This window comes from Seriola aureovittata, chromosome 23 (genome assembly GCF_021018895.1).
Source record: "Seriola aureovittata isolate HTS-2021-v1 ecotype China chromosome 23, ASM2101889v1, whole genome shotgun sequence".
In the NCBI taxonomy this organism is placed as follows: Eukaryota; Metazoa; Chordata; class Actinopteri; order Carangiformes; family Carangidae; genus Seriola; species Seriola aureovittata.
Window position 1 is genome coordinate 17,160,552 of NC_079386.1, and position 23,461 is coordinate 17,184,012.

At 41.2% G+C, this 23,461-nt stretch overlaps 1 protein-coding gene across 2 annotated transcripts in view; it reads left to right on the forward strand.

The window, feature by feature from the left end:
- LOC130164176 (dachshund homolog 2-like) overlaps positions 1-21,518 on the forward strand; it is an 81,360-nt gene extending 59,842 nt beyond the window's left edge. The window contains exons 4-12 of one of the 2 annotated variants that reach the window (XM_056368709.1): positions 3,389-3,613; positions 6,331-6,500; positions 7,489-7,594; positions 8,292-8,366; positions 12,459-12,559; positions 12,644-12,791; positions 13,114-13,293; positions 14,521-14,586; positions 20,221-21,518. In XM_056368709.1, the coding sequence (XP_056224684.1) occupies positions 3,389-3,613; positions 6,331-6,500; positions 7,489-7,594; positions 8,292-8,366; positions 12,459-12,559; positions 12,644-12,791; positions 13,114-13,293; positions 14,521-14,586; positions 20,221-20,258 (1,109 nt within the window). In that variant the 3' untranslated portion in view covers positions 20,259-21,518. The remainder of the gene's footprint in view (positions 1-3,388; positions 3,614-6,330; positions 6,501-7,488; positions 7,595-8,291; positions 8,367-12,458; positions 12,560-12,643; positions 12,792-13,113; positions 13,294-14,520; positions 14,587-20,220) is intronic. The other variant, XM_056368710.1, reaches the window with a different exon arrangement.
- Positions 21,519-23,461: the final 1,943 nt, after the last annotated feature.

Below are 23,461 nucleotides of genomic sequence, written 5' to 3' on the forward strand. Positions count from 1 at the left end.
TTCTCTCTTTTTTTTTTATTTCCTCCTGTTCTTCTTCTCCTTCTCCCCCCCCCCCTCTTTTATTTCATTCAGTGATTTTTGTTGTGTGAGTTGGTGGAGAGCCGTCTTTTCTTTGTCCGACCTTATTTTCTTTGTAACAGACACTGACGCCGGCCTGGGAACCTGCGGCGGACAATAGAGCCGAGGAACGAGCGTCCGAACCAAAGAGAAAATAAAGGGATATTTAGGACGAGAGGAAAAGGGAGGAAAAAAGATATTTTGGTGTTTGACAGGTGAAAGTCGATCGCTCGGGTTTGTCGTGCTCACGGTGACGGTCACATCTGGATTTTTTATTTATTATTATATAAATGAGAAAAAGACACGAGACGAGGAGCGAGGGATGAATTAGAGGAGGAAGAGAGGAACAGACTGGAAACTATATCATTGTTTTTGTCAGGGAGGAAGAAAAGACGGAGAGAAGAGACAGATGAAAGACTGTGGAGGGTTTTTCTTTTTTACATTAATTCACAGGTGATTTATTTTTCATCAACAACAGATTTCATCATCATTTAACGAGGAGAGAAAATTCAACGAGCCAAACCTCGTTAAGTTTCCAGGTCTCTTCATTTACAGTAAAACTGGAGCTTCATGTTCAAGCTGCTTAGAAACATGAATAAACTTTTACCAAAGAGAAGAAGAACTGAGTCAAACATTTTTATTTTTTATTTTTTCTTTCAGCAAAAACAAAAAAAATGAAAAACTTGATCGTGAAAGAAAGAAAGAAAGAAAGATTCATTCTTCAGTTTTAACACTTTAAATCCTTTTATTAATCATTTATAAACATGTAACTGATTATAACACATTATGATGCAGCTGTGAGCAGATATAAGGAGATTTTAAATGTTTATTAATGTGCAGAATCTAATTAGAAGCGACTGAACAGATGATCTGAGGATTGAACTCGTCCTTTAAATTTGCATCAAAATGGGAAAAACATGGACGTGAAATAACACGTTCGATCACAGTCAGAACTCTGGCTGTGGCTGAAGGAAACGCTTTAACCTGTACGAACAGGAAGAATCGGACGTTCCTGCGGTTTTGTTTTTCGCCTCACGTAATGTTTGAGTATGAAACAGGACGTGTGCGACCTGTGCAGTTACAGCCACACGTCCGAATCCACAGCTGCTGCAGAGACTCCGAGTCTTCACACGGTGTGAAGAGCGAGTCCAGCAGAGACCGAAACCAAGACCAGAAACTGATTCATGTGACTCTTCTGATCATCGATTGATCGATTTCAGTGATTTTTTTTTTTCCAACATCTGCAGCTTTTTTCAAACGAAAGTTTTTGCTGCTTTTTCTTCGTCTTGTGACAGAAAATCTTTGTTTTTGCAGTTTTTGGTTTGACGTCACTCTGAGTTTCAGGGAATTTTATTTTGTCACTTAATGATGAATCAATAATGAGAATCATTGTTAGTTTCAGCGCTAAGAGAGAGAGAGAGACAGAGAGAGAGAGAGACAGAGAGAAAGAGAGACAGAGAGAGAGACAGAGAGAGAGACAGAGAGAGAGAGAGAGACAGAGAGAGATGGAAGAAAATATGAAGAAGCCAAAAAAGTGAACAAGAGGAGGGAGGCAGGGAAGGAGAGGACAAGGCCAAGGAAAAAATGAGAAGTGTGTGTGTGTGTGTGTGTGTGTGTGTGTGTGTGTGTGTGTGTGTGTGTGTGTGTGTGTGTGTGTGTGTGTGTGTGAGAAAGAGAGAGAGAGAGAGAGAGAACATCTGCCCATCTGTTTATACTTCTTTTCTTCCCCGGTGTAAATGGCAGAGGGGATGAGGCCCAGCTGTCATCCACACACACACACACACACACACACACACTCTGCACACACACACACACACACACACACACACACACACACACACACACACACACACACAGCACAGGGAATTCAGTAGGCAATAATAGAGAGAGACGGTTGCTAATTCAAACTAATGGAGGGAGATGAAGATGGATGAGAGAGGGAACAGGGGAGCAGAGAGAGAGAGGTGGAGGGCGAGAGAGGCAGCGTTACACTGGGAACGACAGAAGAGAGAGAGAGAGAGCGAGAGAGAGAGAGTAGAGGAATGAAGGAGTGAGGAGAGAAAGTGATCGTTTCACAAAAACCTGAAGGTAACAGACATGTTCAACAGTAATGACCATAACGATGATGATGATGTAATAAAGTTATATTAACTCACACACTATAATACATTTATTAATAAATAACAAATACTGAAGTTATACCTGCATAATTAAATATATCTTATTTAATTAAGCTCCGTTTGTGTCCACTTTATTAGGCACACCTTTTACTTTGTCTATAATGTTCAGTTTTCTGACGCCGTCTCAGAAGTGCAAATTAACTGATGTGTTTTCTCATTGAGGTCCGGACTGTGTGACACTCAGAGTTGTTTCTAATATTCTGACCAGCTCGTGTTTTAAACAGACATCAGAAACACTCGATATAATGTCGTCCGGGGCGACACGATCTTCAACTGCGACCTCAGTCGTAAACGCGTAATTAAATTTAAGCAGTGTCACCAAAAGCTGAACATTAGAAAAAATTTCTGGCGGAGCTTTTGTCCTGCAGCTGAAACTTGTCGCTGTCATCAAGTACAATAAGTGAGAACAGTTGCACCTCAGCATTTGCATTGATAAGGACAAAGTCAGATCATAGATGTATCACATGTTTTTACTTGAGTTAAAGTTACTGAAGCAGTTGATTTAAAAAAATACTGAAGTATTCAAAAGTACATTTTTATATTGACATATTGTTGTATTGCTCCACATTTACTGAACCTGATGACTCTGAAACAACCTACTGACTGACTGACTGACTGATTGACTGACTGACTGACTGACTGACTGACTGTAGAACCTGGAGAATAAAACGACTGTAGAAATTGACTGTAAAAACCAGTGAATCAGCAAAAGGAGCCATTGATGTTTTCATATTCCTTCAGTCAGTGATGAAGCCGGTTCACAGGAAACATTTCCAACCAAATGAATCTTTGTTTATTTTTAAAGCTTCAAACACACACAGGTGAAGAAATCTTCGGCCTCGTCTTCATCTTTTCTCCTGTGAGGAACACAGTGTGTGGTCTGTCACATTTTCAAAATAAAATACAATTAATTCCCCTGACTAAAAGTTCTGCTTCAAAGTAAGAGTCCTTCATAGAAATGGAGTGGAGTAAATGTCTGTCTCGTGTTGCTTTGTTAATGACCTGAGTCTGATCCATCCTCGTTAATTAAACTAATTAACATCTCGTCCGTTAGTTCTGTTCACTTGTCGTCATGTGTTTTTACGACGATGATCTTTTCTGATCCTGTTTGACGTCTCAACATCCGTCTGTGTGTCTGCGTCTCTGCCCAGGAGGGAGTGAGTGCTCCTGGGATAAGGAGCGTCTCACCAGCCCCCCTGCCGGAGCCCACGGTGGAGGACCGGGAGGAGGCGGAGGAGTACCGGTGGGAGGGGCAGGAGGAGCTGGAGGAGGAGGAGGAGCAGCGGCAGCAGCAGGTGGAGGTGGCGGGAGGGGGCCGGCCATGGGAGCGGTCAATCAACAGCAACTCCAACAGCAGCAACAGCTACTGGCTAACAGTGAGCACACACACACACACACACACACACACACACACACACACCACACACACACACACACACACACACACACAGTCAGTGTGTGTGTGTGTGTGTTTAAAGGGGTGGCAATATTTGTTAATGTACACCATTTAATCTGTTCCCATCTCCTGTATTAACACTCTGTCTGGATTAATCAGCACACACTCTACTAAATGACTCAATTCATCAACACCACACACACACACACACACACACACACACACACACACACACACTCAGTCACTCCCACATATAGAGACACACGCAGACAAACAGAAACACACCCATACTCGCTCTTTTTCTTATTGCAGAAGTAATGTATTTACACACACACACACACACACACACACTGGGCAGCGGGAGGCGACAAACACTCACATTGATTATTCTATCACTTCAGTCGTCACGACAACAGCAATCAGTGTTATTGTTTCATTGGAATGAAAGCAGACGCTGCCGTGTGTGTGTGTGTGTGTGTGTGTGTGTGTGTGTGTGTGTTTTCGACATCTGAGGCATCTCTTCAGTATGTACATCTTGTGAGAGCTCGCCTTTGAAAATGAGGGGCAATTTTAGGGTCAGGGGGCTGCGGGGTCAGAGGTCAGAGGTCAAGGTTATGCTTTTTAGGAGGTTGGGGGTTAAAGGGTGATTTAAGTGAATGGAACGTCCTCGCAAGCGCAGTGAAATGTGCCGTTAGTCCCGTGCATGTGCAAAAGAGAGGAGGAGGAAAACGGAGGGAAAAGTGAGAGATGGATGAAAGAAAAATGTGGAAAGAGGAAAGAATGATGAACAGAAAAGGGAAACAAGAAAATTAAGTGGCACTGAAATTACAAGAAAGAAGAGAAGAAGAAGAAAGAAGAAGAAAAAGGGAGGAATGAAAAGAGATGAAGAAAAGAGAGAATAAAAAACAAAGACAGTAGGAGTAATAAAAAGAAGAAAAGGAACAAGAAAGCTACAGAACGTGATGATAAAAGACAGGAAAGACAAACACAATGAGGGAAATAACAGAAAAAAGATGTAAAGAAAAGACAAAAAGGAGTCTTTGACCTCTTTTCCCTCTCGCCTCATCACCCTTTAACTCCCTGACCTCCATATTTTCTCCGCTCTCTTTCTATCTCCCCCTCCTCCTCCTCCTCCTCCTCCTCCTCCTCCTCTGCTTTGTCAACTTTTATTAGTGAAACATTTGACACTGAGATGACACCTCTCCCCCTCTCTCTCCTCAAGGTTAAGTTCAGCACAAGTTCACAGACACGATCCCGTTCCCTCTCTGTCAAGCTCTCGTTTCTCTTTTTCCTTTTTCTTTTTTAACAGCTTGATTTCACAGTTTATCAAGTAACTAAATGCGGAAATGAGAAAAACACAGCGAGAAAAGTAGGATAAGAGGTTTTGACTTGATTCTACCTGCAGGATGAAGTCAACGGCTTGAACAAAGTCAAAATGGAAAGCAGCCAAAACAATACAACAGTTTGAATATATTAAGCCGTAGTGACAGTCTGGACGTCAACAAACCTCTTGATAATGCTAAAATATGGACGTCAATGAAGTGTCACCATTTTAATTATAACAAAATAAATTTATCAGGCAAAAACAAAGAGAATAACAAACAAATTTACCGCAATAAAAGAACAAAACCTTCAAAAGTGCAGCGTCAGAGTGAAGCAGCTTTCATACACTTGTTATTTTTCCACTGCAGAAATGATCAATACAAAACAAGTGTTATTGCTTCAACAGTGCACAGTCTGTTTATGTAACACATTTCCATATTTATCATGCATAATCAGTATAATCATGGAGTAGTTAATATCAGACTGAGCAGATGTAATTATATGTCTTTATTTAAATTAGAAGATCAATGAGGGTAAAAGCTCTTATTTACAATGATGTTAAGTAGATAAAAATAACTTATCAAATTAATACAAACATATAAATACAATTAAATAAATAATGTAATGACATCAATTAAAACAGGTACAAACAGAAGTTAAAAGGTCTGTGATTAAGAATCTAAAATGACCAAGAGGCACCAATAAATTCATCTTTAAAGTGTTTATTAATGTATTAGTTAATAACTATAATTCCCTCTGTGGAGTAAATATCGTTAAATATTAATACATGAAACAAACAAACAAACAAACATCAATGCCACAATTAAATTGCTTTTGAGGTTTGACTGGCGCTTACAGTCCTTGTACCCTCTTCTTCTTCTGCAGTGGTTTAATGCAACTTCACTGGAGATTTATTATAACTATTATTCACATAACAGTATGGGATGGAAAAGCACATTAATTAAAATTTTCTTTTGTAGATTTTTCTGAAAATTCAGTTAAAATTTCCGCTGCATTTTTGGCAGAAACTTGGCTACTGTCACAGGACTTTTAAAACACTGACATCAATGGACCAACATCCTGATGTTCTCTGAAGATAACAAAAACAATTAGATTTTCATTTCCAGTTGTTTAAGAACATTTTCTGTACATATGCAGTTTTTATTTCAGCATATGATGAAGGGAAATTGCACCAAGATGTAGTTTGCCAACATCATGGTGGATTTAAAATAGTCCATTTTAAATATTGTGTCTCTCCTATAGAATATAAACTGTACTTTTAAATAATCTGTACATGAATGTGACATTAATGGTTAATTTCTGTGTCATTAAAATTAAAATTCACTGTTGCTTTTTGTTTTTTTTTTTTCTCAGGGTTGGACCTGCCCTTCATGATGATGCCCCACCCTCTGCTGCCCATGGGGTTGCCTCCTGCGTCTGTCGCCATGGCGATGTCCCAGATGAACCACCTCAGCACTATCGCGAACATGGCCGCTGCAGCCCAGCAGATACACACTCATGTACACCGCGCACCTGTCATCAAGGTAACTTTTAATACAGTTTTAAATGGAAACTATAGAGGACCCAGACGGGTTCCCTGAGGAACTCCTCTGTGAGTTTTACCATAGTTTTCCAGGTTTAAAGTTTTTTGAGGAAAAAAACAAACGTAATAAGTGATTTTTTTTTATGTGTGGATATTAGTTACCAATAATTACTCACTACTTACTTATCACAAATATTTTTAATTGGGTTTTCTAGTTTATTAGTTAAAGAAACATCATCAAAACTGCCTTAGCCTCCCCTCTCCTAAATCTATTGTTATATTGCGATATTTAAAGTTGTAACTAAGATCACTGACTCAGATGTAACAGATGAAATCTCATGATAAGAGCAGGTTGAATTCTTTATGTTAAGGAAAAAGAAAAGGAGCATATTGCCATTTACACCAATTACTCAGATCAGACATTTTGTGTTAACCTCATAATATTTTATAACAGCTGATTGAAACAAGGGACATTTTTTTTGCATCCAAAGTCATTTCCCACATCCTTCCCTGACAAATAAAGACTCAAAGTATTATGTTCAGAGTGTTGGTAGATAAATTACACTTTGAAAATGAGATTATAAAAAAGTCAAATTGATTAGATTTATTTATTTTCCTCTTTGGTTATAAAAACAAGACTAAAAAAAGTGAAGAAGGAAAGAAAATCACAATCATAATTAATTAATGGACACAGAACATATGTAGAGACTAACACATAATATATAACTGACCACAATAATGTGCTTTATTGTTCTTAAACAGCTTCCACAGTATTTCCATCACTCATATAATTACATCTTTTGTGTGTATTATTTTCAAATTTGTTGCTACACCTCTGACACGGCGGTTTCCTTTCTGTAATCAATGGTAACTAGCGGTAACCGCGGTTAACACAGGCCTCCTAATGATTCACTTAAGGAATCCCTGTTGAACCTCTACACTTAATTACATCTCACTCATTCATTCTTTCCCTCTCTCTCTTTCTCCAGGAGAGAGTGTGTGACAGTCCCTCTCTCTCTCCGTCTGTGGATGAGACCAACACTCCTCTGCAGTCGCAGCCCAGCAGCTCTGCCTCCAGCTCGCCTGAAAGACTGGGTACACACACACACACACACACACACACACACACACACACACAGATTAACATATGGTGACAACAAAAATAAATTGTAGATTAGGTACAATAAATCAATTGACAGAAAAAAATTAATCAGTAACTAAATTAAAGTTTATGTGAATTTTCAAGCAGAAATGGTCGATATTTAATGACTAATAATGTTCAGGTTTCCTTAGTTTTATATGATGATAAACTAAACATGTTCTGGTTTTAAGTTAAGTAACTAAAATCCAACGTCTTCCAAACGTCTCATGCCAGCGACATTGATGTGTAAAATATTGACATAAGTCGTGAGCAAAACCCAACGTCAGCAAAACGTCATGATGTCAGTGAGCCAACTTTGGGTTCGATTTTAATGTCCAACCAAATTAAAAATGAAAGGCCAACATCAGCGTTACCTTGACGTCCGGTGCCTGTTGTCTTTCTGCTGATAACATTCAGGTAAATATACAGTGGAGTCTAAAGAGTGTGAGACCGCTTCCCCAGCATATATGTACTGTATATATGTAGGAACACACATATGACCAAACACTCTACACTAAATCATATGACACGTTTCACACAGATACACATGCATCAGCACATGCACGTGCACACACACACACACACACACACACACACACACAAACACGTTAATGTAAACACACACACTCACTGTGCTGTTTCTATCACCAGGATTGGTGTCAGCTGATGCAGATGTTGCGCTGACCAACCCTGCTGCACCCAACAAGAAAATAACAAAGGACAAAGGTTGGACCACACACACACACACACACACACACACACACACACACACACATTTATATAAGTGAGGATATTCCATTACCCACCTTAATCTAAACCCTTACCCATTTTCTTCTGACAACTGACAAATTGTCCTCACTTAGGAAGGCTTTCCTCATCTACTGTATTCACACACACACACACACACACACACACACACACACAAAGACACTGTGACTGAAAACACACACATGCAGCAGACAACTATGCGGTCACACACACACACACACACAAACAGAGAAACAGAAGCGTCAGGATGTTCTGCTGCTCATATTGATCACCTGTCTCCGAGCCATCAATCAGAGGGATAAAGGAGGGAGAGAGATAGATGGAGGGAGGGAGGGGGGGTGAGCGAGGGAGGCTAAGTGAAGGAGGCATGGCTAAAAGGGGTCAAGAGGTCACACACTAAAAGCATGCGGGGCCTCTCTTCCCTCCATCACGCTCTCTTTTCCCCTCTCTGTATTTTCCATTCTTATAACACATTGTTTTCATCTGGTTCTTCGCTCTCGCCATCCTTCCCTCCACCTCTCCACCTCTCCACCTCTCCACCTCATTTCCACTCCATTCATACTCCTGAAGCGCCACTGCAGACATCAGCAGGAGCGGCAGAGGGGCAGCTTCCTTTAAAATCGATAACGGAAAAAAAAAAAATCAGTTGGAGCATGCATCTTCAAGAATCATTGTGTGAGTCAGAAAGCTCACTGACAGCAGCGTTTTGTTTCGGCTGGGATGCGGTTGCCTCGTCCTGACCTGTGTCGCTAACACACGGGGGGGAAAATAACAAGATGCTGTGAACAGGAAGAGAGAAAATTCACCTTTATGTACAGTACGAGTGAAATCTGTGGCTGCTTTAGTGCTGAGTAATAATCAGACGTAAACATCAGTCCAGTTTTCTGTGACATGGACGTGGAACAAGCTGATTATTCCAAATTATTATTATGAAAAGTGCATATATAGTAAGTTTATATATGTAAAGTTATGTTGATTAAAGCTCCTCCAGAGTAAAGGTCTGTGTCCATGTGTAGTGTGATTATAGATCAGCTCTATCTTCTATATTAATACTGTGAAAGTATCAAAGCCTCAGTCCACAGAGAAATGCACACAGCCTGTATTCAGAAACTGAGCCTTAAAACCAGCCGTCAGGACTTCTGGAACTTTGTGATGTCACAACAAAGCAGTCACCAAGCCCCGCCCACCTGGACCCACCATCCAAACCTTGCAGGATTTGGTTTCTCTGAGTGTTTTTACCTGAAATCTGCTCTATGTTTATTGGATCACTCAGAAAACAGTCAGCCAATCAGAAGAGAGGCTCAGAGCCTCCTCTCTTCTGATTGGCTCAGCGACCTGTTGTTACTAGAGCTGCAGAGAGAAGCCTGAGAGAGGAGATGTAAAACACTTAGGTGTTAAAAACTGGTTGGGCCCCATGAGGTCTGTAAAGTGTGTATTTCTACTTTGTGTTAGTAAACAAAGGGATATTTGTCCAATCAAAATTTTAAGATACCAACATCTCATTAAATATTATTGTGTATATTAAACGTACGTTGATTACCAGAGAAGTTTTAAATAAAAAAACATTTTCGACACATAAAGTGTTGACTGCCCTTCTCCGGGGAAAACAACAGACAGCACAGTGTTCTCTGTGGCCTCGCTCCATCTGGACGCTATATTGCAGCAATTACTAAGAGTTACATAAGAAATTCAACTTTAATTAAACTGTTTGTGATTAAAACATGACCTCACTGTGTCATATTTTTGGCCATTTTCCCCCCTTTGTTTTCTTTTCTTTCTTTTATTTTTAAATGAGCAGACAGGATTCAGGCTGCGGTGCATGTTGTATTCACATCCTGTCAGCGCTGACATCACTGATGACATCACTGATGACATCACCGATATTGTTTTGGAGTTTGTGTGTGATGACAAAAAAAAGTGAATCAAATGTTCAGGTTCAGTTTCCGGCGACTGACGTGACATTTCATTCAGAAATCCAGGTGCAGGTGCATTTCCCCTCGCTGCTGCCTTTTTCAAAATAAAAGCCCCTGATTGAGCAGCTACACTGAAACATCGATCCAACACCAGAAAGCAGTGTTCACCCTTCCTCCCCTCTCCTCCCCCCCCCGCCCCTTTCTGTAATCCTCAAGTCTCACCCCTCCTCCTCTCCTCATCCAAACGCTTTTCTCTTTCTTTTTATAATCCTTTTAAACGCTCCCTCTCTCCTTCCTCCCTCTACTTTATATTCCTCTCCTCCTCCATATTTCTTTTAATACTATTTTTTCCTTATATTCTCTCTTTCCACCGTGTCGTCCTCTACCTTTTGTCCTTTACTGTGCTCACCTTTCATCCCTCTTTTCTCCTCTCTCCTTCATTCTGTAAATGTTTTTGGTTTAGTCATTTCATCACCAAAATGTATTGAAAGGTTTGAGAACAGGTCCAGATAAGGAGAAGGAGAGAGGGAAGACAGGAGGAGGAGGAGTGGAAAATAAAGAACAAATGATGAATCAGAGGAAAGAAAAAATGATCAATTAGCCTGTTGAGGCAAATTGACTTGATTTAAGAAATGAGGGAAAGAAAATTTTAGGAAAATTTGCAAAATTATTTAGGGAAAGAGAAAGAAGAAAAGATGCAGAATAAAAAAGAGGGAAGTGTGAAAGAGTTAGGGATATGAAAATGAAAAAAGACGAGTGAAAAGATGAAGATAGAAGAGAAAGAGTGATGAGAGATATAAGACAGAAATAGGAAATGTAGAGTGGAGGGATGTATGGATGGAGTGGCAGATAGGGGATAGAGACGGTGTGTGTGTGTGTGTGTGTGTGTGTGTGTGTGTGTGTGAGTCAGAGTGCATCTTAATCAGCGTTAATTTCACAGCAGAGTTAACCCAGTTGTCAGTGTGTTAGGCATTAAGGGCTGAGCAGACACTGTGACGCACTCGCAATGCACACACACACACACACACACACACACACACACACACGCACACACACAAATCAAGGATGTCTTTAATCCTTGCCAATTAGTACCCCACATGATTGTCTGAATACTAACGACCTCTGTACGTGTGTGTGTGTGTGTGTGTGTGTGTGTGTGTGTGTGGTGTGTGTGTGTGTGTGTGTTGGGTATAATTGATTTCTCTGATGCTGCTTCGTTGCCTTTTATACCTTAGTAAACATCAACATTTCATAAACTTCACTCGAAGCGCGTGACGACGTATCGCTGATGGAAACTTTTTTTTGTTTTGTTTTTAAAGCACTGGAGTATTTTTCAAACTGAACAGACTCTTAAAGGAGTGAAACGCGCTTTAATTAGACAAGAAAATATAGAAAAACACGCTCAAATCTTCAAGCAACATGTGAAGCTACAGCCCAGAAGAACGTTAGCTTAGCTTAGCATAAAGACTGGATTCAAGGGAAAGTCACTGCTCCGGACCAAGAAACACATTAAACCATAACTTGTCAATTTTACACTTTAAGTTTTGTCCAGATTAAACAAATAATATTTAACATGTTGATTAGTCAGATTTTGTTTTTTTAATAAACAGTCTTAATGCTAAGCTAAGCTAACCTTTGATACACTTCAATACCTGCAGCTAAATCTTTTAAAAACACGTTCAGGAGCTCGTGGTCAGTTTAGTTTAAAAGTCCTTCCTTCTAAATAATTTTAATTATGAATCATTGTATGAATGATGAATGAATGAATGAAAAATATCTCACACAAGGAAACACTTAAAAACAGTAAATAATAATAATTAAACCATGAAGAAGACGTATTCTCCATTTGAAACCAATTGATTAACTTTCTTTAACCAACTATTTCACGCTGAAACAATAAATGTTCAGTTTAAATAAGATTATACAGTATTTTTTTTATTTTATAACAAAAGAAAATATAATATAAAAAGATAAAGTAATAGGTTTTAACATTATTATATAACATCATTCTTGAAACTGAATAATTTGGTTTGTAGCAATAACAAAATATTGTCAAATTTCACATTAAAATGACAAAAACTACTTAATCCAACATTCAGGAAAATATAATCTTGTGATGTTTTCTTCATCGTTACAGAGGAGTCTTCGCTGGGACAAGCCCTGCCCCCCGGCTTCCCCGCTCCGTTCCTATTCGCCGATGGTTTGTCGTCAGTGGAGACCCTGCTCACCAACATACAGGTGGGATCCTGTTTTTAACATCAAGCCTATTGTCCAAATGTTCAGACGTGGTGTGGTTGTGAAAGTGATTTTTCCCGCCCTCAGGGTCTGCTGAAGGTGGCGGTGGAGAACGCCCGGGCGCAGGACAAACAGATCCAGGCGGAGAAGAGGGAGCTGAAGATGGAGCTCTACAGAGAAAGAGAGATGAGGGAGAGTCTGGAGCGACAGCTGACCTCCGAACTGCAGAGCAGAGGTCTGAACACCCGACTCCGTCTCCATGACGATCATATACGAGGAATCTGTTTTACCACATGCAGCGAGAAAGAAACGTAACTGATTGAACTTGCATGGAAGTCGTAGGCGGGCGGGGTTTTGATAGCAGAGACCCGAGTCCTGAGTCAGGGTTAGGAAACAAAACTGTGGTCGAAGGCAGGGAAAGATAAACTAACAACACACAGTCTTTAACCAGGAGCTGTGAGAGATTAATGCAACAATAACAAAAGTTAATCGCACTTCAGCTGCTGCTAATATTGCAAACGAACTGTGCTCAACACCTCCTCCTCTCGTTGCTCCAGCCTCCATCCAGAAGCGTCTGAAGAAGGAGAAGAAGGCGAAGAGGAAGCTGCAGGAGGCGCTGGAGTTCGAGTCCAAGAGGCGGGAGAGAGTGGAGGACGCTCTGAAACACTCGTCCTCGTCCTCCCCCTCCCCTGAGCCGCTGCACGCCGCCAACAACAACTCCAACAACGCCAAGAACGGTACGACGGGATGTTCTGTCCTTTTCCTTTCTGCCTTGTTTCTGCAGCTCCTCATGTTTTCTTACCATCTTTTCCTTGTCTTGCTTTTTAATTACTTGTTTCTTTCTACATTTCTTCCTCTTCCTTTTCTTTCGTACTGTCAGTTTAAATATTCTTGATGCTTTTTTTGTGTTTTTTATTGGTTTACATTTGTGTTTGTTTCATGATTATCTCGAGCATCACGTGTTGTGTGTGAGCAGCTGTGTAAATGCATAAACTTAAGAAGTAGTAATGTACAGCTTTCATTTAAACAGCGGCAGTGGTCGGCTTATATTCATTTCATGTATAATTTCTTGCAGCAGTGACCAAAATATCTTCTGGAACAAAATGCTGCATTTAAATGATGCTGAAGTTATCGTAATTTGGAGTTTCTGACTCGTAAATTAGTGCGTAAATAATTAGTGTGTAACAACAACCGCTGGGGAACTTGGATTTGTCTAAAATAATATGAAAGTGTCTGAAAACCGAGCAAACATGAACGCCTCATTTCAGCCGGAAGTCTAGGAGTGTGATTTTGTCAGTGTGCGGTCGTCACACAAACTTCTCGCGTTGAGCTGGTGAACGTGAACGATTTTCTTTATCTGATCATAATGATTCATTGAATATATTTGGACAAATTTTCCACAGTTTTCTGACAAATTAAGAAAATAATCATCAGATTAATCGACGATAAAAACAATACAAACGTCTTAAAGCTACAGGGATGAGACACACGTAGCTTTGTAGCTTCGCTTAATGTTGAGATGTAACGTCACAGAAACGATGTTCAAGTTGAACAGATGTGGATTTCTGCTGTTACAGATGTTGGTAATGAGTTTTACTGTCAGTCGCACCTATAGGTTTCCTGGGTTGTTTTAGGGATGATGGTGAACCCCCCCCCCCCCCATCATGATTTTGTCAGATAATAATAAAAGAAGTAGGTTTTCCAAAGCCACAGAAACGAAACGAGGATCAGTCTGAATGTTGTTTCTAATATCGAAACTATTTTTTCCTGAGCAGTTAAAATGTTTTGACAATTAACATCAGGAGGAAAAAGAGAATAACATAAAGGAAAAAATGTGAGTCTCTGGACAAATGTTGTTGCTTGTGGTTTGGTTTGTTTTGGACCTGCTCACAGTTACAAGGTGCTTTCTGCTTTTTATTGGCCGACCCACTGAGACTCTGTCTTGTCTTTGTGCTTCATACCAGACGCTGCTGTAGCCGAGGATAAACCTGAACTTAATGGAAACCAGCAAGACAACGGCGCTGTACAAGGTGCCTGAGCGCGCGCACACACCCACACACACACACACACACACACACACACACCACACACACACACACACACCATAAAAAAAACAACATAAAACACACACAGTCAGATACACACTCATGCATGCAGAGTCATGCTGATAAAAACACACACACGGCGCATATTAACAGATATGATACTGTACACAAGCATGTTACAAGACACACACACACACACACACACACACACACACACACACACACACGTGGTAGACATCTGTGTGTGTTGGGGCCCAGGCTGGATTAGTGGAGACATTAAGCAGACACAGAGACACTGTGGCCTCCCTTTGATGTGCACCTTGTAACACACACACATGTATTTGTGTGTGTGTGTGTGTGTGTGTGTGTGTGTGTGTGTGTGTGTGTGTGTGTGTGTGGAAATATTTCATTGGGCTAATGTCAGTGTGTGTAAGTTTGGACGGTTGTGTGTCAACATGGCCGTATTGTTTTATAAGGTTGTGTGTCCTTGTGCGTCAGTGGAGAGTTCGAGAGCTTGGTCATTCATGTGTACTTCATGTATATGCAGTACTTTATATACATTTACTACATGGCAGTATGGAGTATATCTCAGGGCTGTACGATGCGTCGTACATGTATAGTTTGGAAAATGGTGAGTTGTTTGGAACGTAAGGAGATTCTCTGAGGTTCAGCTGCTTCTTCCTCCTCGTCTTAAAAACCTTGATTTTTTGGGAGAAATTGTAGAAGTTTTTGCCAAATAAGGACATTTTTATTTTAATAAGTAGCAACTTTTCGGAAAGTAGTTTTTTTCCTCTGTGAATGGAGGACGTCCTGAAAGTAACAGGATTTAAGCAAAGCGGGAACATCTCCCTTCTTTCATCCCGACGAGCTGTTTGAAGGTTTTTAAGAAGTTGACGTTAGGTTTAGGTGAGAGAGGCCGGGTTAGAGGGGAATGCATTATGCCAATGAGGGTCCTCACAAGTACAGTACGGACCGGTGTGTGTTAGTATGCATGTGTCGTCCTCTCTCCACCAGCTGTGCTCAGTCCTCCCTGACATTGAAAACCTTCACTTGAAACTCTGCGTGTGTATAAATGAATATCTACAGGCGCACACACACACACACACTCTCTGCGCATGTGTGTGTGTGTGTGACTGTGTGCATGTTCCCTGTACCTGTAGTGTGTGTTTTAGTGTGTGTGTGTGTGTGCGTGTGTGTGTGTTTGATCCACACTATAGTGAGACAGGGAACTCTAATTAGCTCTCTCTCCTCTTTAGACCCCTTTTAGATCCCCTCTCTTCTGCAAGCCAAGCACTCCCACAAACACACACACACACACACACACACACACACACACACACGCACAGACCCACCTGATTTCATTAATGTTGATTGGCCCAGTAGGACCCCTTTGCTGCCTTGCTCTCACACACACTCACACTGACACACACACACACTCATCCCTCCTGCTATAAAAGCATTTTGCACCTACGGTGGTTTACTTGCTCACACACACACACACACACACACACACACACACACACACACACACACCTCTCCCCTGCCTCTCTCACCTTCCACACTCTTAATTAACGAGTGAGGCAAAAACTGCTGAATACAAAGAAAGACATCGCATTACAATCAGAAAGAGAGAGAAAGAAGGGAGGGAGAAAAAACGAGAAGTAAGGGAGAGAGAGAGAGAGAGAGAGGGTTAAAGAGGAAAAAGTAAAGATTGGTTTCTCTTGTTCAAAGCCAAACGGACTAATTGGTCGTAAAAAGATTTAATAAAAAACTGAAGAAATTGAGGAAGAAGGGAGAGCAGGAAAGAGAGGAAGAGGAAGATGGTTTGACGAAGCTGATGAAATGATGAGAAAGGATGGAAGAGCTGAGGAGGAGGAAAATATGAAGAGGAAGAGATGAGGAGGGAGGAAAGAAAGGAGCAAAGAGGAGAGAAGACGATTGGAGGTTAAGAAAGGAGGGAAGAGGAGGAGGGAAGAGGAGGAGAAAAGAGAAAGGAAACGTAAGTAGGTGGAGGAGAGGAAAGATGGAGAGGTGCTGGAAAAGAAGGGATGAACAGGAGTGGAGGTAGAAACTGAAGAAAGAGGGGAGGTGGGAGATGAAGAGGAGGAGAGAAAAGTGATGATATGAAGAGGAGGAAGAAAAGGAAAGGATGAGGAGGAGAATGGAGAGAGGACGACAAGAAGAAAAGAGTGGAGAGAGGGGGATGAAGAGAGGTAAAAGTAGGGATGAGGATGTGTGGAGAGAAAACTGAAAAGAGGAGAAGAAACAGGTGAGGAGAGCTAAAAACAGGTGGCGGAGAGGGAGGGGTAAGAAATGAAAGTGAACAAATGAGGAAGAGGAGAGAAGAAGTGAGGATGAAAGGAATTAGAGGAGGAGAGAGAGGAGTGATGAGAGCTAAAGAAGGTGAAAGGGGAGAACAGAAAGGAGGAGAGAAGGAAAACAGAAAGACAAAGAGAGGAAGAGAAAAAGGGAAAAGAGGAGAATGGAGTGAGAGGAAGTGATGAAACAGGAGAGAGGAGTCAAAGATAGGAAAAAGGAGGGAGGAGAAAGAAAGGGAAGGTTAAAAAGGATGAACAGAAGTGAAGAAGGAGGAGAAAAGGAAAAACACAAGAAGAAGAAATGGGAGCGAGGGAAAGAAAATATGAGAAGAAAAAGGGAGAAGATGGTTGAGATAGAGGAGAGGGAGAGGAGGGAAAAGAGGACATGAGAAGGAGGGATGAGGGAGGAGGAGGAGGAGGAGGAGGAGGAGGAGGAGGAGTTCCCGGGGATGGAGTTGAAAAATGTGACCTTGTTCCGAGACCTGGTGACATTTCCTCCACCCAGCTGATAGACTTTTAACAAGGCAGGTCAGCATCATTTTTAACCAGGACAGCACACACACACACACACACACACACACACACACACACACACACACACACACACACACACACACAGAGAGAGAGAGAGAGAGAGAAGCTGGGGTGTGTTGCTCGCAGTGACAGATAGAGGTGATGGGCGAAGGGAAACAGGAAGGAAAAGGAGATGAAAACATTATTAAATAAAAATAAATACAGATAAAAAGCAAATTTCAAAAATAAAAAACAAAAGAGCAGCTGTGATCGAGTTCTCTGCGTTCACACGGACGACGTGATAAAACTTCCTCCACATAAACACTGGATCTGAAATGTTAACATGAAGGAAAAGAAGAGTTGGTCACAGCTGGAAACACTCTGCAGAAAATTAAATATGAAATGTTTGGAAAATTCATATCGTCATTTATCATCTTTCAGTGGAAACATTTGATCTTTTTTTTATGTTTTTCTAAAATTCAGCTGCTCAGATTATTGAACATGAGTTCACACTCTGATTACAGCTTCTCAAATATCAGGATCTGTTGCTTTGTTTTATTTTACACGAGCGTAAACTTATTATCTTTGGGGCTTTTGGACATTTGAAGTCGTCACCTTGGACTTTCTGACATTTTATTTACTAAGAATATAATTAATTATCAATTAATTGAGGGGGAAAAAAAGGCAAACTACGAAAAGACATGTCAGAAAACATGTTGTGTCCTGCGCGGCGGCTCGTTTGAACACTGTATTTTTGTATCTCTGCAACAGTTAATTGATTAATCAATCACTCAATCAAGAGGAAATTAGTTTGATAATCTTTTAATCGTTTCAGTGATTTTTTTAAAAGCAAAAATGACAAAAATGATCTAGTTACAGCTTCATAAATGTGAGTATTCGCTGTTTTTCTTTGTCTTATATTGTTGCGTAGACATGTTGTTTTATAAACCACGTGACTAATCAAACAAATAACTCAGCAGATTTATAGATAATGGAAATGATTTCTACTTGCAGCTTTAGACAGACGTGTAGTGCAGCATGTGATTAACTGATAAATGAACGAAGCCACAGAAACGTGAAGGTCCAACTGCACAACGACACGAAGTGACGATATTTAAACAGACAAAGTTGCAGGTCTGAGTTTTAAGGACAGAGCTGGAGGCAGCAGGACGAACCTGCTGCCTAAAGGAGGGAAAGAAAGGACAGGAGAGGACAGAGAGAAGAATGGGTCGGGATAAAAATAATATGAGAGTAACAGATAGAGGACAGGAGGGAGCAGGGGGGAGGTGAGGAGGAGGAGGAGGAGGAGGAGTGGATGCATGTAGAATAGAGGGATGAAAGAGGAGGAGAGGAGGGGGTTTGAGTGGATCGTGGAGTGATAAAAATAGGGAAGGGCAGGAGATGAGAGGGATGAAAAAGGAGGGAAGGCAGGGAATATGAAGGAGGAAACGAGGGGCGAGCGCCACATGAAAGAGAAAATTTAAGAAAGTTTTTTTTTTTATTCCAACAGAGAAACCTCGAACCTGTTTCATATCTCCAAAAACAAAGACTGATGAGTAGAGGACAAAACGAGAGGGCGAGGCGACGACAGAGAGCGAGGGGAGGATGAGTAAAATAAAAGAGTAGTAGAGGGAGAGAGGGAGAGAGGGAGAGGAGGAAGAGGAGGGAGGGCAGGTTTATGGTTGCTGTTATGCAGAAATGTAAACACTTTGCAGCGTTCGCAGAAAACAATGACACCGCAGGGAGAGGAAGGTGTGCATGTGTGTGTTCGCTGTGTTCGTGCGCACGTGCTCCTGTGTGGGTGGGTGCAGCTACAGCACCACGGGGAGCGGAAGGAGAACGACGGAGGTGAAATGAGAGAGAGAGAGAGAGAGAGAGAGAGAGAGAGAGAGGGAGGGAGGGAGAGAGAGCCGACCCTGGCAAAATTGGAGATATGAGATTTCTATCATAAGCGGATGCAGCGTAAAGGGAGAACAAGACGCAACACTTTGAGTTAAAAAAAAAACTACATCCTGCTTTAATTATCGCATCGAGCATCAAGCTCCTGCACGAACGCGAGCTCGTTAGACTCTAAAGTAAAAACTCTACATTTTGCTCGTAGATTTAAAGCTGCGGCGGCCGAGCGAGCAGCTTGGTAGCAACGAGAGCTGAAGGCTTCCACTGGGGGATGAGGTGATGGTGCGGAGGTGAGGCGTTGTCAGAAACAGCACCGCAAAGCTGCGGCCAATTTAAAATAATGAGCCGCGTGATTTGTCCCTGTACCAGCGTTTCACACCGATATCACTGATTCAACAGAACTTCATCTGTGAAACATCAGTTCACCAGAAAACTGAGCACAAACGCAGGAAGTCCGTCCAAACGCCGTCAAATTAAGAGTTCCTACAGTTTGTTTAGTGACTTACACTGGAGCTGAAACAAATAGTCGATCGGCAGAAAATCTAGGAGCAAAAACTCAGAACGAGAATCAGAAGCATTGATTTATTGATCCCAAAGGGGAAATTAGGTCAGGTTACAGTCGCTCGACTAGTAAAGAAAGAATAGGAAGAAGATTACAAAGGTAAAGATAAAATATAATAATAAAATATAAAAAAAGGACTTTAAATATACGGCAACATTTTATAGACCAGTGAATCAATTAATTGAGAAAAAAGACACATTAATCAATAATTAAAATCATTATAAGTTGCAGCCTTAGTGAGTTTTAATCACTCAGAGGATGAAATGAAAAAAGGATAAACTTTATCGTTTATTAACCCAATTCCTTTTTGTATTTTTATTTTTTACCCAGAATCCCGGCCGTTTCTGAAGACCCCCATGATGTTTTAGAGCACGGGACTCCGCCTCCAGAAATCCCGCCCCCTTCCCACCCCAGCCCCCTGCACAGAAGAACTCCACCAGCCCGTTTCCACAGCAACCACGGCTTCCACAGCAGCCTGGATCTCCACGGCGGCCTGGGTCACCACGGCGACGATCTCCCCAGGCGGGATTCTATCTTTGCTACAATGCGACCTTTTTCGACGTTGCTAAGAAACAATGAGACTACTAAGAGACACGCCCCTCATTTGGACTTATTTTGGGGCCGTCTCTCTACCTTTTTCTTCTCTTTCTTCTTCTTCTTCTTTTTAGACAAACTTCACTCCATTCATTCCTCTTTTTCTCTCCCCGCACGGGGACTTCTCTCTCATCCCGCGTTCGTTTCAAAAACTGAAAAGTAAAAATCGTTACCGAGCGACGGTAAAGGGAAAAAGTCACCACGAGGCAAACGGACCGGACTGATCAACGCGCTCTCAGAATCGCCGCAAATCAACTTGGTTCGGACATTGTGTGGGGAAAACGAACACCAGAGATCGATTTGATCGGACAGCTGAGACTCTTTAAACAGTCCCGTGACGTGATGTGATTGGCGGGACCAAACAAGTCTGTTTCTGATTGGTGCTGACGAGACAGGAACGGTTTCAAGGAAGGACTCAACGTTCCTATTTCTGTTTCTTTAAAGAAAAGAAAAGTTTTGCCCTGGATTTAACGCAACTTCAGCCCACGTCATTGGCTGGCCGGTCGACCCCCTCTGATTGGACGGTAATCGGTTACTCGGAGGCGCTCGGGACGAAGGAGGAAAGAAGGGGGTTTACAAAAGAAAAAAGAAGTGTAAAAATATTTGGAAGGAAAAAAAACAGAGGAAAACAACTTGGGAAGCTATTTCTGTCTCTCATGTTTCATTCATTTTTGTTTTCCGTACAGGGACTGAAAAGAATGCATGGGAAAACTTTTCTTATGTTGTCATTTGGTTTATTTTATCCTCCGTACACTCCTTACTTCCAACTCTCGTTATCATTTCCCTCTCTTCTAATCTCTTTTCTACTTTGTTCCTCGCCCTCTTTTCTGTCTATTCTGTATAAATCGGCTCCTCTTCCTCTTTTATCTTCTCACTTTTTTTGCCTGATTCCTCTCCTTCTCCTTTCTTCTTCTACATCTGTTTTCCTTTACTTTCTCTCTCTCTCTCTCTCTCTCTCTCTCTCTCTCTCTAAGGAGGCATTACTCTGAAAATGTTGGATGCAGCTTTTCAATGTATGAAGTATTTTCTATCACCCTTAACTTGTGAAATCAGTTTCTCAAATGATGCAAAAGTTAAAAAACAACAAAAAAAAAACAAACCCTTTTTTATTACAATGGAGTGATTTTTAGACACAATATTATATCCTAAAGGTACGTTGAATTCTCTTCCTCAACATTGGAACTTTTCACCTTTTGACCCCTGTTCCCCCGTGACCAGGAAGTAGTAGTCAAGTTTCTGGTGTTTGTCAGATTAAAGACAAGGAGCGCTTCATTTGTCTGGACTGAGTTCAACATTTTTCATGACTTTTTCCATAGTTATATTTTATTTTCTCTTTGCCTGGATTCAAGAACGTATCCCCGTTCGTCACCCTCCAAGTGGACGAAGTTGAAATGTACCGCAGGTGAAGAAAACAAGCGCTCCTCAGCTACGTCAAACACCAGACACTTTTTATTTCCCCCAATTTTTCTGACCTACTAAAGAGTGCAGACTGTTGTGTTGCAGTTTTGTTTATTCCACTGCGTGTTTTGTTTATTTGTTGATTACTATTTGAAATGTGTACGGGAGGAATGAGGGAGGGGTGGGGCCAGGGTGGGTGGGTGGGGTTTGGGGTTAAAGGGATATTCCGTGTAGATAGAAACAGCATTTGGCGTTTTCTTGTTTTTGTTTTATTTTTTTCTCCTGATGATCTCTCAAGTCTGTCACTGTTCTCTGGGTTTGAGCTGACTGCAAATATACAGTATTATAATGACTGGTGTCCGGTGGTGTTTTACACTCACGTTTACACACACACACACACACACACACACACACACAACACACACACACACACACACTAAAGGCTTTGTGCGACTGTCAAATTATTATGTTGCAGAAACATTAGACAATCCCGGTGAAAACTGTTAATTCAAAAACACTTGCAAACTGTTGACGTCTACATTATGTCCTGGATTTGAACATTTTGTACTTTGTCGCCATCTGGTGGTAGAATCAAAAAATCCGAGTATCACAAACAGCACTAATGCGCATTAACTGATCTAAAACAAGAATGTGGGAACTATGAAACCAAGGGAACTAAACTCAAGTTATGGGAACTAAAAGATTCAGGTGAATTAAACAGAGAAATTTAGACTTAGATTAGTCGGCTTATTTTAAAGTAAGAAAACACTTAGAAAAACTGTCATAATTGCCTTTTCAGGGGAAGCAGGACCACAGCGTCCACGGGTAAACAATGTCATATTAGTTTCCCCGAGTATGGCTAGCATTAGCAGTGCTAGCACCAGCAGCCTTCATACCTTGCAGGTACATCCACATACCTGTGGTGAATGTGGCTAAAATACATCACTGCGATCAGATGGTTATATTTCAGTTCATTCTGACAATTTACTTCACTGACTTGTATTTCTGGTGCCAGCTAGCAATGTTTAGTCAACTAATTGCACACCTCTCTAACATGATGCCGAGCAGGTATAATTAGCATGCTAAAGTGAGCTAATAAACGTGCGACTAAGGCCGATGGTGACGTCACTCATTTCGGAGGTAAAATACTGGACATTTTCAAATTTTGACATAATAATGGCGCTAAAAGAAAAATCATTGGAAAATTATTACATTTCATCCTGAGGCAACATAGATGTGTGAACTGCATTTTAGAAATTTCACTCAAAAAATTTTAAACTTAATGATGGCGCCGGAGGAAAAGTCAAGGGATTAACAAAATCAGCAAGATTCATGGTTAAAATTCTGTGCGAAGTAGATGCTGGACTAAATGAAAACTCCCCCACTGAAGGAAAAGCCAAAGTCATTAAAATGCAAACTGTAATCCATCCAGTGGTCAAGATATTTCATCAAAAAAGCAAAACTGTCAATGTCGGTAGACGAGAAGTCTCGGGGATCACCACAGTCGGCGGTTATGATCCTCTGGGGAACACGAATGGCGATGCATTCAATAGCCGTGTGGATATTTCAGCCTGGACAC